The sequence below is a fragment of the Acipenser ruthenus genome, chromosome 35 (assembly GCF_902713425.1).
Source record: "Acipenser ruthenus chromosome 35, fAciRut3.2 maternal haplotype, whole genome shotgun sequence".
Classification (NCBI taxonomy): Eukaryota; Metazoa; Chordata; class Actinopteri; order Acipenseriformes; family Acipenseridae; genus Acipenser; species Acipenser ruthenus.
The window spans coordinates 10,417,251-10,431,967 of NC_081223.1; the positions used below are offsets into that span (position 1 = coordinate 10,417,251).

At 43.8% G+C, this 14,717-nt stretch overlaps 1 protein-coding gene across 1 annotated transcript in view; it reads left to right on the forward strand.

Moving 5' to 3' along the window:
• The first annotated feature begins 7,652 nt into the window (after nucleotides 1-7,652).
• Nucleotides 7,653-14,717, forward strand: part of ints3 (integrator complex subunit 3) — a 34,337-nt gene continuing 27,272 nt past the window's right edge. The window contains exons 1-9 of the mRNA XM_059007320.1: nucleotides 7,653-7,967; nucleotides 9,190-9,273; nucleotides 9,852-9,935; nucleotides 10,644-10,757; nucleotides 11,510-11,594; nucleotides 13,038-13,104; nucleotides 13,548-13,692; nucleotides 14,092-14,221; nucleotides 14,570-14,667. Coding sequence (XP_058863303.1) covers nucleotides 7,884-7,967; nucleotides 9,190-9,273; nucleotides 9,852-9,935; nucleotides 10,644-10,757; nucleotides 11,510-11,594; nucleotides 13,038-13,104; nucleotides 13,548-13,692; nucleotides 14,092-14,221; nucleotides 14,570-14,667 — 891 coding nt within the window. The 5' untranslated portion in view covers nucleotides 7,653-7,883. The remainder of the gene's footprint in view (nucleotides 7,968-9,189; nucleotides 9,274-9,851; nucleotides 9,936-10,643; nucleotides 10,758-11,509; nucleotides 11,595-13,037; nucleotides 13,105-13,547; nucleotides 13,693-14,091; nucleotides 14,222-14,569; nucleotides 14,668-14,717) is intronic.

The following is a 14,717-nucleotide window of genomic DNA, read 5'->3' on the forward strand; positions in this document are numbered from 1 at the left end:
ATATATATGGTAATAGCTGATCTAATTTTTCTAACTCAAATTTTTTTGGTCAGATGACAATAGAAAGCAGACAATGAGTAAAACAATACAACCACGTTTTTATGACTGTGTCATTTTATTTTATTTTAAAGCATATTAAAAACATGGAAAACCATGGTAAACTATGATGAATGCATAGTATAACCATAGGGGAAACATGGGAACACTGCAAAAATACTGTGTAAAATTACTGAAGAATACGGGCTGCACCTGTCTAGAGTCAGACAGACAGATAGTCAAGCTAATTCAGTCTTTTCACAAACTAAAAATCCAACATGAAAAATGACTTCACTAATGTAAAAAAAAAGGTCAATTGCTCGATGACCTTTATATTTAATCTTACCCTATAATCCTGCAATAAAAGCCTTTTTTTTTTCTTCTCTTTTAACTTTAAATGTAAAAGCATTTTAGAATTTCAAAGAGTTGTCATTTTCCATCATTTGGCAGCTGGGTTTATATTGAGTGTTCCACCTTAATCCTCAAGGTTCTGAGGGTAATAAAATAAAATCCTCCTGGTGATAAAATATAAGTTGTTTCTGAATCTGCGACACTTCTCACAGAATCACTCCTTTCCCAGGCTGGTGACGCAGGTCAACTGGCATAGGTCTCGTTCCCATAGCAACCGGGACAGGCCCCGTTGTTGTGGTGAATATTTACTGCAGGTGGCCATTGTTTCCTGTTATTTATTTCCTTTTTCTCTTTCCCACTGGAAACGTGACGCTAAAGAAACATCGCCTGCTCGACAGTGTCACCTCCTGATGAAGAGATAATATGACACCTATTTATATTCTCACACGATATTTACATACTAACCAACATTTGTAAGCTGTTCAGCTCAACTCAACACCGCACGACCACCATGACAGTAAAAACAGACACGATGAAGCGTTCTTCCCTTTGTATAAGTTAGTGATCAGCAGATTGTCAGCCGCACGAAGAGCACAGCGTGTGGTTTTCACTAACTCTACTGTGCAGAATAAATTATTTTTTTCCCCTATGGGTAAATATCAGGACTAATATACTATGCATTGGGACGTGGGACATTTGCTAGGAAATTATTCCAACATTATTATTATTTATTTCTTAGCAGATGCCTTTATCCAGGGCGACTTAAAATTGTTACAAGATATCACATTATTTTTACATACAATTACATTATGTTTTACACATCATTTTTTTTCATACAATTACCCATTTATACAGTTGGGTTTTTACTGGAGCAATCTAGGTAAAGTACCTTGCTCAAGGGTACAGCAGCAGTGTCCACCCACCTGGGATTGAACCCACGACCCTCCGGTCAAGAGTCCAGAGCCCTAACCACTACTCCACAGACAGCAATGGTACAATGGTAGCACAAGGGCAGCTACAATGGGATGAGGCTGCCATTGGTAGAATGGGACCACAGTGTGCTAACTATACCCTTCCTGAATGATCTTCATTGGCAATGCAGACAGACAGTGGCACTACAATGGCAATGGTTCTGTATTATACTGTGCCAGTACTCCCCTATGTTCTACAGTATAAATGTGCATATTTTTTCCACCAACATTAATAACATTAAGAAAAGCAGCGATCCTCACAAACCCAAGCAGCTGTTGCTTCACTCACTTCACTCTGAATGGTGAATCAGCTCAGTCAACACCCACGACCCTTGCTGATTATCAGAGGATGATTTCTGTGCTCAATTGGAATAATAGGTGTGTGTGTGGCACTAATGGCAAGGTTTAAGGGTAGTGTCCCTACTGGACAGTCAACGAGGTCCGCCATCCTTCTATTATAGCAGCATGAGGCTGCGAAGGAATGGAAAGAATGCCACTTGGAATTAAGATCTGTTTAAAATGCAACGTGATTGCAGCTTGACGTCAAAGCCCTTTCTCTGCCAGCCCTTGGTACCACCCCGCTGCGCTCAGTGAATGGAAGAGAGACTCTCTGTTCTGAACCTGGCACACAAGCTGGCAGGTCGCGCTGCCTAATCTGTGTGCCCATTGTTAGGAGGCCAAAGCGGGGGCGCACCCAGCTAATTGAGATTCCAGGAGCCCTCTTTTCTCTCCACGGTTTTACAGTGACCCTCGTTTTCACCTCCCAGCGCCTGTCAGTCTCTCTCAGCCTGGCTTCTTGCTGCACACGTTGAGCAGCTCTGAATTATTATTATTTATTTATTAGCAGACGCCCTTATCCAGGGCGACTTACAATTGTTACAAGATATCACATTATTTTATTTTTTTTGAATGACGAGAGGGCCGTGTGATTGCTAGGATGCTCTGAAACAGGCGGTCTGTGAAATTAAATTAAAGCATTAAATCGCTTTGACAGGAGGTAACTGGCGTTTAAAGCTTTAGAGAAGTAAAAGCCAGCGCCATCTAGTGGTCAGCCCCTTTGGAGCAAGATTTAATTTTCTGGCAATACACTAGCTGTGCACTAGATGGCGCTGGCACTTACTAAAATAAAGCCTACATTACATATGTCTATGGGAACTGGAACTGAAGAGGAGCTTCTGAACACATAGAGCCTGATTAGAAGTAATCCTAATGTCACTTTAGGTATGGTCACCCAAGACTAGTGATCTGTCAAACAGTACAGTAACACAGCAAATAATTGTATTATTTGCAATTAGAGCCGCTCAGATTCACTGCAAACATCACAAGAAGGTTAGGGGACAGTAATAAAATAAGAGAATGCCATTTAAAGAGTGTGTGATTGAGGCTCGCCAAACTAAAAACCTGCCGATCATTAGGGGGGACCTGATTGAAGTCTTTAAAAATCTTAAAAGGAGCTGACAAGTCAATCAATCAATTGATCAATCTTCATTTTATATATCGCCTTTCATAGTGGACCACTATCACAAAGCGCTTTACAAACCCTAACCAATACTTCAAGCGCAGCACAGAAACCAGGACACAGTGTGGAAATCAAGTGGAGACACTGAGGACAGCAGAGGGTGGTGAGGATATGGCGTGGGTCTCCATAATGAGACACCTTACACATGAGGTAGTAACTTAACCTAGTGAAGGCTCCCTCGCAGAACCATTGTAGTGCCGCTGTCTGTCCGCAGGAATGGAAATAAGACTCCTGTTGCATAGCAGTTTCACCCGTTCCAGGTTTTACTATTCCTGATTACTACGAGTGTCTGATTAAATACACAGCAGTCACACTGAAAGCAATCTGTCTGCTGTCAGTATAAAGGTTAGGCTGGTAATGCTCGGATTAGCCCCCCCCCCCCTCCCCTCCACTTTACTGTCTCATCACTCAGGATTTGTCACAGAATTTCATTTCTTTTCTCCAGAGGGAGTCCAGTAATTTGCTGAACTGTTTCTCTGAGAGTCCTACAGCTGCTACAGGTAATTGGTAAGCAGAAAGACTGTAATCTGTGAGCATGACATTAGTGCGTGACATTAGCCTCTCTGGGACAATAACTGGCACACAAGAGGCTGACTGCAAATCACTGTAGGGAGTGCAACAGGGTAAGCGCGATTGGCACTTTAATCAGCAAGGGGTTTTGGAAGAAAGGCGCTGTTTTTTTCCAAAGCTGTTTAAAAGGCTTCATTACAGGACGTTTTGAGCGAATTTGTTCGTTAACCGTTCAGCTACTGGCCCTGGAGAGACTGGAGAAACGAAAAGGCGTTCAGCAGACCGCTTTGTGGAACATTTAATTTCATTTAATTATGACATCATCTTTTCATGTTCGGCTTGGAATTGCGAATGATCCCATTGCGACGCAGACAACTCACTTTATGATCTAGAGTTCAAATCTATGCGTGTGTGTGATTAGATAACAAAAATCATTAGTGTGTAAATGTTAGTTTAAATACTAGAAATAACGAAGGTACTTCTTTTGCTAGTATGATTGCATCCAGTACAATTTGATGGGTCCTTAGGAAACTATGAAAGAAAGTTTACAAACGAGAGGAGGCCATTCGGCCCATCTTGCTCGTTTGGTTGTTAGTAGCTTATTGATCCCAGAATCTCATCAAGCAGCTTCTTGAAGGATCCCAGGGTGTCAGCTTCAACAATATTACTGGGGAGTTGGTTCCAGGTTATAAATAAGACAGGCAGATAGATTGATAAATATAGACAGATGCCAGTACTTAGATATTACACACAGATAGACTGAGGTGTAGATTAGATCCTGGAGACATACTGTATGGTCAGGATGACAGACTGTATTGTAGAAAACATAACACAAGTTAAAAGGCAGCAGTGTGGAGTAGTGGTTAGGGCTCTGGACTCTTGACCGGAGGGTCATGGGTTCAATCCCCGGTGGGGACACTGCTGCTGTACCCTTGAGCAAGGTACTTTACCTAGATTGCTCCAGTAAAAACCCAACTGTATAAATGGGTAATTGTATGTAAAAATAATGTGATATCTTGTAAGTTGCCCTGGATAAGGGCGTCTGCTAAGAAATAAATTATATAATTATAATTATAAAAGGATTCAGCATCTTTCTGGAGGCAGCGGGTCTAGGCTGTATGGCAAGCAGAGATATAAGGAGTGCAGCCCTTGTTCTCTGTAGTTTAAACATATTTTATAATTATACTGATTCTGTAAAATTGTAATACAAGATGATACGGGAGTGGCTCGGTAACCATAGCAACGCGGATAAAGTTGAGGCCTACTGGACGACAACGAATTTGACTCCCTTATAGTCCCTTATAGCAGCTGAGCTGCTAATTCAGTTTCGTTATTGTAGTAATGAGATATATTGCAAGTTTGAAAAAAAACAAAAAAAAACGTCAAGGGCTACAGAGAGGCTATCTTTGTTCAGAGAGTTTTTTGTTTTAGTCAGTCAGGAAAGGATAGGCAGTGATTAACGCGTTGAACTGGCCGCTGTCAGTAACAACCAGCAAATGCTCATATAAATGAATAAGCTTGGACTTCCAACGACTCTAATAACGTCTAGAAAACACCCAATAATTAATAAAAGTTGTAATCGGGAAAAATGCACAGCGGAGTATGTATAGCTGGAACTGTCAGCTTCAAAAACACCCCGAGTGTCTCATTAAAATTGAAGGAAAACATATAAAGGATTTAAAATACAAAGACCTTCAGTACCTGGGATCGGCATTAAAGAAGCGGCCAGCTACGGATTAAAGACTCGGGTAATGGACTGAATTAACCGAACGGGAATCGGTCCATTTTACTGGAAGAATTCCTGCTTTTGTTAAAAAAAGTCTGAAAAAGGACACCGCTGTGCCACGCATTGTTTACACCGCATCTGAATTAATTACTGTCTCCAAATTAAACGACGGAGTAGAAAATGACAGATACTTGGGGAATGTAAAAATGTATATTTGCAGAAAAGTTGATAGTTGATAGTGTAATGTTAAAGAGGCGTGTTATATTTTGGTTTCTTGCAAAAAGAAAGACTAGTTTTAATCTATGAAAGTGAAGAGCTAGAATTAATTACAAGGGCATCTATGAACTTGAAAAAGGGCTGCTGAATCTTTCCTTAAAGAACAAATAAACGGGTGTTAAAATATTTTTGTGCCGAGAGTCTAATTAAAGGACAGATTTTAATAACAGATTGCTAAAGAATTAATTACCATTTCATAACATACTGTTAATTAGAATCCACTGAATTTATATTCATTTATTTACAGACTCATATTTATCATTGCATTTATATTAGCTAATTTACTGACTCATAACAGTCGTTCTGCTTGCATAGTCCCACTCGTATATTTACTGGCTGAAGAATATAATGAGTTCTTATAGAATGACAAATGATACTAGACAGACAGACCTGATTAAATCATCTGTGATGAACCCACCCATCACCTGCCTGCTCTTTCCACAAAGCTATCTCAGCTCCACAGACCAGCATCACGTAAACCAGAGATTGTTTAGAAGCACAGAGCCCTCACTCCCATGCACTGGGAGGATGGACTGTGAACCAGCGTTGCCAGATAAAGACCCACAAATTACATCTATCCTGTCTTTTAGGTATATACAGTGGCTGACAAAACGCTACGCTTATTATACCATAATTCAAGGTTACAGGTTCATTTTCGTAAACTGTAACCACTTTACAATAAAAATAAATTTATAAGTTTTCTAGTAATTTAACAAATAATCTTTATCAAAAGACATATTTCATTTAAAGTATTCGTTCATGACAGGCATTGGCACCCTTGCTTTAGTATTTCGTGTGTCCTCCTTTTGCATTTATAAGGCTTTCAGACATTGATGATAATTCTTATCCAGGGTGTTACATCTTGCTGGTGAAATCTGGGCCCATTCTGTCTTGCATATTACTTCAGCTCAGACAGATTGGATACACAATGCTTGGCTGCAGCTTTTTTTCAGATCAGTCCAAAGCATTTCTATTGGATAGAGATCTGGTGATTTGCGAATGTCATTCCGGAACTCTTGTCTTCGTTTTCTTCGAGAATTCCAGAGTTGACTTAGCTGTATGCTTTGGGTCGTAGTCGTGTTGGAAGATAAACTGTCTGCCAATCAACCTGCGAGCATTGTACGTTGTTGAATGTTTTGATAAATGGCTGCATTCATTAGATCTGCTAAAACACCCTCATATCATGATCAAACCTTCTTCATTAAAGACGTTCCCTTTTTTTCCCCAAACATACTGTGGTCCATTTGTGGGGGGAAAGTCTCATTGTTCCAGGTGATTTTGTTGAAGAATGCTTCAGATTCCTGTTCATATTTCTTGGCACGTTTTAGACTTTGTTTTATGGGTTTTAAAAGTGGTTTGCAGTGAAGTCTACGTGCAAACACTCTGAAGTGCTCAGATGCCTTTGTACAGTTCTTTTCATGGACTATGATGCCTGATGCTTCTAAATCTTTCTTTAAGTCCTGGGCTGTTAATCTTTGATGTTTTTTAAGCTGCTCGGAAGATTCTGTGTACTTTGGACGTCCAATTAGTTCAAGCACTTCAAATTGAATGTGTTCTGTGGTGTAGCCATTCTAGGCAAACACAGCATAGGAAAGAATAGCAAAAAGCACCCTGACCGCAAGGGGAAAGTCAAAACAAAACGAAGCATTTCATTCGAGTATTTACAATCCTCTTTCAGACACAGCACCTGTTCTCAAATGCTAGTTTTACTCCATATAAATGACTCAATTTTACAAAGGGGGGGGGGCGGGGGCACCTCTTAACAAAACTGTTAATTTAAGACAGCACATGAACAGGTTTGTAAAGCGAGTAAAAAACACTGAAAATCAGTCCCACTATAATTTAAACGTTTTGTTTGGGCAGACGAATTAAATCTGTCGGCGTACCTTGTGTACCTCGCCTTTAACTACCAACCTCTTTAATTTGCAGCCGTCACAACTTTCCAGAGACAGTATTTTTTATCAGTTTCCTATTGGTCTGTTTTCAGTTTGGTATTGGGAGCAGGGCGGGCGGGAACCCCCTTTTTAAGCGATTCAATAGGACAGAACACCGTCAATGAACGACTTCTTACGTCTGATAGGAGAGAACAGCCATCAATCAAACAAAAAATAAACACCCATTTATTACTTTTTGTCTTTCTATTGGATAACAGTCTGTCAATAATTACCCGCCTCACTCTGCGATTGGTAGATCTCCATCGGCCTCGCCCACTGCCTGCAAACGCTTCTGCCGTTGGGGTTCCGCGGCATCAATCACTGAAGCTGGTTTGCTGATTGGTCCCCATCTGCTCCCGCACCGGCTGCTTCCTGTAGAGCCCATGCCTTCCGGAGGGGTTCTGGTTGTCGGTGGTTAGAGTAGGTTTGTAACATTTAGGGGGGTCGTTAAAGAGGCACCCCCATTTCCTTCTGTCCCCGTCCCCGATATAATAAACACAGCTCAGCTTTCCACACCCAACAGCACTGCCGGGGCGAGGCGGGAGGCTGCAAGACGCGCTATGGACCCCCAGCCGCCCAAGGGAAAGAACCAAGGCCGGCTGCTCGTCTCCTCGAACCTGGATGCGAAGGATGAGCTGGAAGAGGTACCGGCGGGGCTGGGGCTCGCTGCAGCAGCACAGCGCAGGCTGCAGAAACAGCAACAGCGGCCAGCTGTGCATTTAGAGAGGGTTGCAAAGTCAGGGTAGTGTTGATATTAAGCGCAATTCGCTGTTGATATAGAAAGGGCTCGGCGTTATTAACGTGCTGGTGCGTTGGGCTCGCTAGTAGTGGACTTTTCTAAGTTTTGTAACGTGGAGTACAGTATAGATATGATTTTTTTTTTAAAATAGTCCTCTCCAGAATTCAGAACTGAGGTACAGTAAGCTTTTACTAAGAATACTCTGACTCACGCGTAACCCTGAGTGATCCTGCCCAGTGATGCACACACTTGAGACCAGTGTTTGGGAACTTGAGGCAGAATGTTTATTAAGTTTATTAAGTTTAAGAAAAAGTGCTTTTTTTGCGTGTGTATGTATAGATCAGGGATGGAAATAACTTATATTGCATAGCAGTTTCATCCATTCCAGATTTTACTACCAGCTTTATTTGCCGCAGTGTGTAGGTAACAATCTCAGGTCTGTTTTAGTAAACTCGCAGTAAAACCAGGAATGGATCAAACTGCTATGCAATGAGTCGTTTTTTCCCCCCATGCCTGCAAATGTATGCAGTTTAATATACCAAATTAGGAACACCTGCCATAACACTGTCAATAGAATTGGATTCCTAAACGTTTATACTTTAGGGTTAAACACGGTTTAGCATTTCAACTTTTAACATGCTGTTTTTTTTGGAAGCGGTCAGTTAAGCCTCCCATTAGAGTGCTGTTACTGTTTTGTGATGCGCTGCAGCGTTACTGTGTGCGAGACTACATGCATGTGTGCAAGGGAAAGAATACAGATTCATTCCTATTTGATTCCGCAGTTGTGAAATATTGCATAAATAACCTCACGCAGCACAGATCCTACTGTACAGCACCACAGCTGAGCTTAAAACGATTAGGCAAAGCTCAAAACATTCAGGGCTTGGAAACCGTTTAGTCATTTTAAGCAATAAGCTGGTATCGCCCAGGCATGGCAAGAAGACTCTGCAGAGATCCGTTCCTGGTTTTGCTGTGAGTTTAATAAGACGCACCTCAGCTTGTTACCTGCACCCTGGGGCTAATCAGGCTGGTAGTAAACCCTGGAATGGGTCACACTGATGTGCAATAGGAGTGTTCTTTCCATCCCTGAACAAAGTGTTTTATGGTTTGTTTATGTTGTGTTTCAGAGGCTGGACAGGTGCGCGGCTGTCGTCACGTCGCTGATAAACGGGCTGTCTGAACGCGAGGCCAACGATGCCCTCACCGCACACGTGAGCATCTGCGCTGAGAACCGGGGGGGGTGGGGGGGCTGGGGGTCGAACCAAGCTTTAAACACTGCACTCTAAGACATAGAAGTGCTGAAGTAAAGTCTTGTTTCAGATGTATAGAGGTCCCCGGTTCAAATCCCGGCTCAGCCACTGACTCATTGTGTGACCCTGAGCAAGTCACTTAACCTCCTTGTGCTCCGTCTTTCGGGTGAGACGTAGTTGTAAGTGACTCTGCAGCTGATGCATAGTTCACACACCCTAGTCTCTGTAAGTCGCCTTGGATAAAGGCGTCTGCTAAATAAACTAATAATAATATCTGTGTCTGTCTGTGTGTGTGTGTCTCTGTCTCTGTCTCCTGTGCTGTGTGTGTGTGTGTCTGTGTGTGTGTGTGTCTCTGTCTGTGTGTGTGTCTCTGTGCTGTGTGTGTGTCTGTGTCTCTCTGTTTGTATCTCTGTGCTGTGTGTGTGCGTCTCTGTCTCTGTGTGTGTGTCTATCTCTGTGTGTCTCTGTGCTGTGCTGTGTGTGTCTCTGTGTGTGTTGTTTCTCTCTCTCTCTCTCTCTCTCTCTCTCTCTCTCTGCAGGTGTGTAAGGGCGCTCAGCAGCACGAGGAGGTGTGTCTGGGACTCTTCTCCATCCTGCTGGCAGAGCCGACACAAGCACAGAGGGTAGGTCACCACGACCAGCATGATCCCCAGCCGTGACAGTGCGTCTGAGCCAGCGCCTTCACAGGGCTTTCCAGCTAGCAAAACAATTCATACAAATGGAAGAGAGCTTCAATACTGGCTTGATGGCTGCCGCCGCGATGGTGTGTCTGCGTGCATCTCGATATAAATATTTAAGCAGCTGTCTAAACCATGGATTTCGTGCTGAGATAATCTCTCCCGATTGGCCAAAGGCAAAAACGTTTAAGCAGGTCTACCCTCAGAGAAACGTGCTCCTTGTTGCTGTAGTATCCGCGGTGGACTGTTTGAGTAAGGTGATGTATTTAAGCGATGATTAGTTTTGACGCGCGGTGTACGAGGAGAGAAGCATTCTGCATTGTGATGAACAATGAGGCTGCCAAGTCCTTCATTACAATTCTCAATGTTTACTTCCGAGTTCACTGCACTTAAAGACAAACCGTTGCTCTTATACACCAGAAAAAAAAAAAAAAAGCGAAACATTTTTGCTGTTCGTTTCTCGGGTCCCCGAATGAATCTCAACAGTTTAGTTTTTCACTTTGCTCTCTTGTGCGGTAGTCTGCACGGTCGCCGTAGTGACGGGGTGTTTTTGTGTTTTGCAGCAGTGCTGTGATTGGTTGTAAAGGTTATGATGTGTGTGACTGGGTTGGCTGAGCCCGGGTTTGAATCCCCACTGTCCCTCTTGTGTTTCAGAGCTACAGGGACCTGACGCTGGTCAACAGGGACGGTATGAACATCGTCCTCATAAAGATCAACCAGCTCCTCATGGAGAAGTTCCTGAAGCTGCAGGACACCTGCCGCACACAGGTACCGCCCCTCGGCTCGTCAGAGCAAACCCTGAACCAACCAGCTGCTTCTGCTCATGACTGACGCGCTTCGCAGCCAATTACAGGACCCCAAAGACTCCGCCGGGGTGAAATGTGACCCAGGAAGTGAAAACGAAACGGGCTTCCTGACTGTACCAGGATCAGAGCCACTAGTAAAGCACTGTGCTGTTCCAGTGACTCCCTCCCTCTGCAAGCAGGTTGAGAATGAATAGTAAAGCACTGTGCTGTTCCAGTGACTCCCTCCCTCTGCAAGCAGGTTGAGAATGAATAGTAAAGCACTGTGCTGTTCCAGTGACTCCCTCCCTCTGCAAGCAGCTTGAGAATGAATAGTAAAGCACTGTGCTGTTCCAGTGACTCCCTCCCTCTGCAAGCAGGTTGAGAATGAATAGTAAAGCACTGTGCTGTTCCAGTGACTCCCTCCCTCTGCAAGCAGCTTGAGAATTAATAGTAAAGCACTGTGCTGTTCCAGTGACTCCCTCCCTCTGCAAGCAGCTTGAGAATTAATAGTAAAGCACTGTGCTGTTCCAGTGACTCCCTCCCTCTGCAAGCAGCTTGAGAATTAATAGTAAAGCCTTTCGTTATGGCTTCATAAGCCACTGTTGTATTGTATTGAATGTTGCTGATCCTTTATATGTTTAAGTAAACGTGATGATGATGATGATGCTGATGATGATGATGATGATGCTGATGATAACCCCGTCGCTGTGTCCCGGTGTGTGTCTCTTCCCTCAGCTGGTGTGGCTGGTGAAGGAGCTGGTGAAGAGTGCCGTGCTGGGGGCAGACGGGGTCTGCATGACTCTCATGAAGCAGATAGCAGGTGGGGCCCTGCTGCACGAGGGCGTTGCTTAGGGGCGTAACAATTCATCGGGACACTTTCTTCACTTGCTATATTACACAGGGATAAAATAAATAATAATAATAATAATAATAACAGGGATTGAAATAGGACTCCTATTGCATAGCAATTTCACCCGTTTCTGATTTTATGATTATTATTATTATTACTATTATTATTATTACTATTATTTATTTCTTAGCAGACGCCCTTATCCACGGCGACTTACAATTATTACAAGATATCACATTATTTTTACATAAAATTACCCATTTATACAGTTGGGTTTTTACTGGAGCAATCTAGGTAAAGTACCTTGCTCAAGGGTACAGCAGCAGTGTCCCCCACCTGGGATTGAACCCACGACCCTCCAGTCAAGAGTCCAGAGCCCTAACCACTACTCCACACTGCTGCCCATAGTAAAACCTGGAATGGGTGAAACGTCTATGCAATAAGAGTCTTATTCCCATCCCTGTTTTATTTTAAGAAACCAGTTAGTCTGCGGTGTGACAATGTTGTCAGGCAGAAACGATGCCAGACTATAAAGGCTGAGATGGCTGGTTATTTTAAAGCTCTTTGTGAACAATAGACCTGTTGTCTGTGAGCTGCTGTCAGAGTTAGAATTACAGCTCAGAGCTAAAAGCAAAATAAACAGTCTAGATATAGAGGTATAAAATAAAGATTTGGGTACTTGAAACAGGTTTTTAAAATGTAAAATATGTGTTTGTATTTAATGCATCTCAGTGCATTTGAAACACATTGATTTCCACTTTGCTTTAAAGGCTTAACGGAAGTGAAAACACACCATTACCCTATTTATTAAACTCCTTGTAAAAGCAGGATCACACCGCTGTGCAGTGGGAGTCTTATTTCCATACCTGTCGTATTGTAACAGAGGTATGTATTGTGATGTAAGACAGAAGGCACAGCTGTTTGTAGTTCACTGAGCGGTTTTTTGAAGCGTTTTATAGTTGGTATGAATACATACTCTCCCAAACTCATGCATTTAACATCATAATCCGTCATGAATTGATTATTGGATTATGCATCATGCAGGTTGCCCGTCAGCACTGTATCGTGATGCATCTTGTATCGCCACCTGCATGTCGTGACGCGCTTCGAATCGTGAGATTAGTGCATCAGTACACCCCTATCAGTTAGTAGTTGTCGTGGTTAGTATCAATCCGTGTAGCAGTAGTCAAACTTCAGTTGTATTTAGTAGTTAGTGGAAGTAGTTGCCTAGTTGGTTGGTAGTCAGACTTGGTTGTAGTTCTAGTCACAGTACTAGCTATAAAGGTGATAGAGCCTTATGTATTGCCAGGTCTCCGTGGTATTTATATTTGAATAATTTGTACATTTTATTTTAATAACAATGCCTGTGATATTTATTTTATTTATTTATTTATTTCCCCTGTCTGACTGCAGGAGGAGACGTGTCTCCGAAGAATATCTGGTTAGCTGAAAATGTCCTCGATATTCTAGTGGAGCAGAGGTACTGGAGCGTGTGTGTCTATAGCCTGTGTGTGTGTGTGTCTATAGCCTGTGTGTGTGTGTGTGTGTGTGTGTCTATAGCCTGTACTGTGTGTGTCTGTAGCCTGTACTGTGTGTGTCTATAGCCTGTGTGTGTGTCTGTAGCCTGTACTGTGTGTGTGTGTCTATAGCCTGTGTGTGTCTATAGCCTGTGTGTGTGTGTCTGTAGCCTGTGTGTGTCTATAGCCTGTGTGTGTGTGTGTGTCTGTAGCCTGTGTGTGTCTATAGCCTGTACTGTGTGTGTGTGTCTATAGCCTGTGTGTGTCTATAGCCTGTGTGTGTGTGTGTGTCTGTAGCCTGTGTGTGTCTATAGCCTGTGTGTGTGTCTATAGCCTGTATTGTGTGTGTCTGTTGTTCTCAGTGTGCGTGTCAGTATTATTAACCCCTCCTGTGCTGTGCTGGCAGGGAGTGGGTGCTGAAGAGTGGGATGCTGGTCGCCATGTCGGTGTACACCTACCTGCGCCTCATCGTGGATCACCACGGCACCCCCCAGCACCAAACACTGCGGCAGAAAGAGGTGGACTTCTGTGTGGGGCTGCTGAGAGAGAGGGTAAGAGGAGAGGGGAGGAGGGGATGGGGTGAGAGGTGAGAGAAGAGGGGCTGGGGAAAGAGGGGCTAAGAGAGGAGAGGGGAAGCGGGGTAAGAGAAGAGGGGAGGAGGGGATGGGGTGAGAGGAGAGAAGAGGGGAAAGAGGAGAGGGGGTTGGAGAGGAGAGGAGAGGATGGGGTGAGAGGAGAGAAGAGGGGCAGGGGAAAGAGGAGCTAAGAGAGGAGAGCAGAGGTGAGAGAGGGTGGGGTAAGAGAGGAGAGATTCTTTTTTTCACTATTTGATCAAATTATTCCTGACTGGTGACTGATTATGTGAAGCGATCCTAGAGAAAGTTCTGTGGTTTTTGTTTGATTCCAGTCCGACTTCGTGCCATGTTTTCTTTCTCTCTCTCTCTGCTTAGTTCATGGACTGCTATATCATGGGCAGGGACCTGGTGCGGCTCCTGCAAAACGTGGCCCGCATCCCAGAGATGGAGTTGCTGTGGAGAGACTTGCTGCACAACCCCCAGGCACTCAGCCCGCAGTTCACAGGTACCACAGCTCTGTCTAGAAGCATGTCTGTGCCTGTCTTCTGTCTGTCTGTCTCTCTGCCTGCCTGCCTGTGTACTCTCGCACTCCACAGTTCACAGGTAATGTAGAACTGTCTAGAAAATGTATCTGTGTGTCTGCACGCTCCAGTCTCTCTGTCTCTGTCTGTCTGTCGCTCTCTCTCTGTCTCTACACACTCTCCAGTCTGTCTCTGTTCAATAACCCCAGGTCCAGTTCACAGGCACTGCAGAGCTATCTATACAAATCAGTCTGCCTGTCTCTGTGTGTTTAAACCCAAAAGCAGTTCTTTATCAATCTGATTACCCCCCCCCCCCCCCCCCTCTCTCTCAGGTATCCTGCAGCTGCTCACGTCTCGGACGTCCCGGAAGTTCCTGGCGTGTCGCCTGACCCCCGACATGGAGACAAAGTTGCTGTTCATGACCTCGCGGGTGAGATTGCGCACTCTCTCACTCTCTCACTCTCTCACGCTCGCATCCAC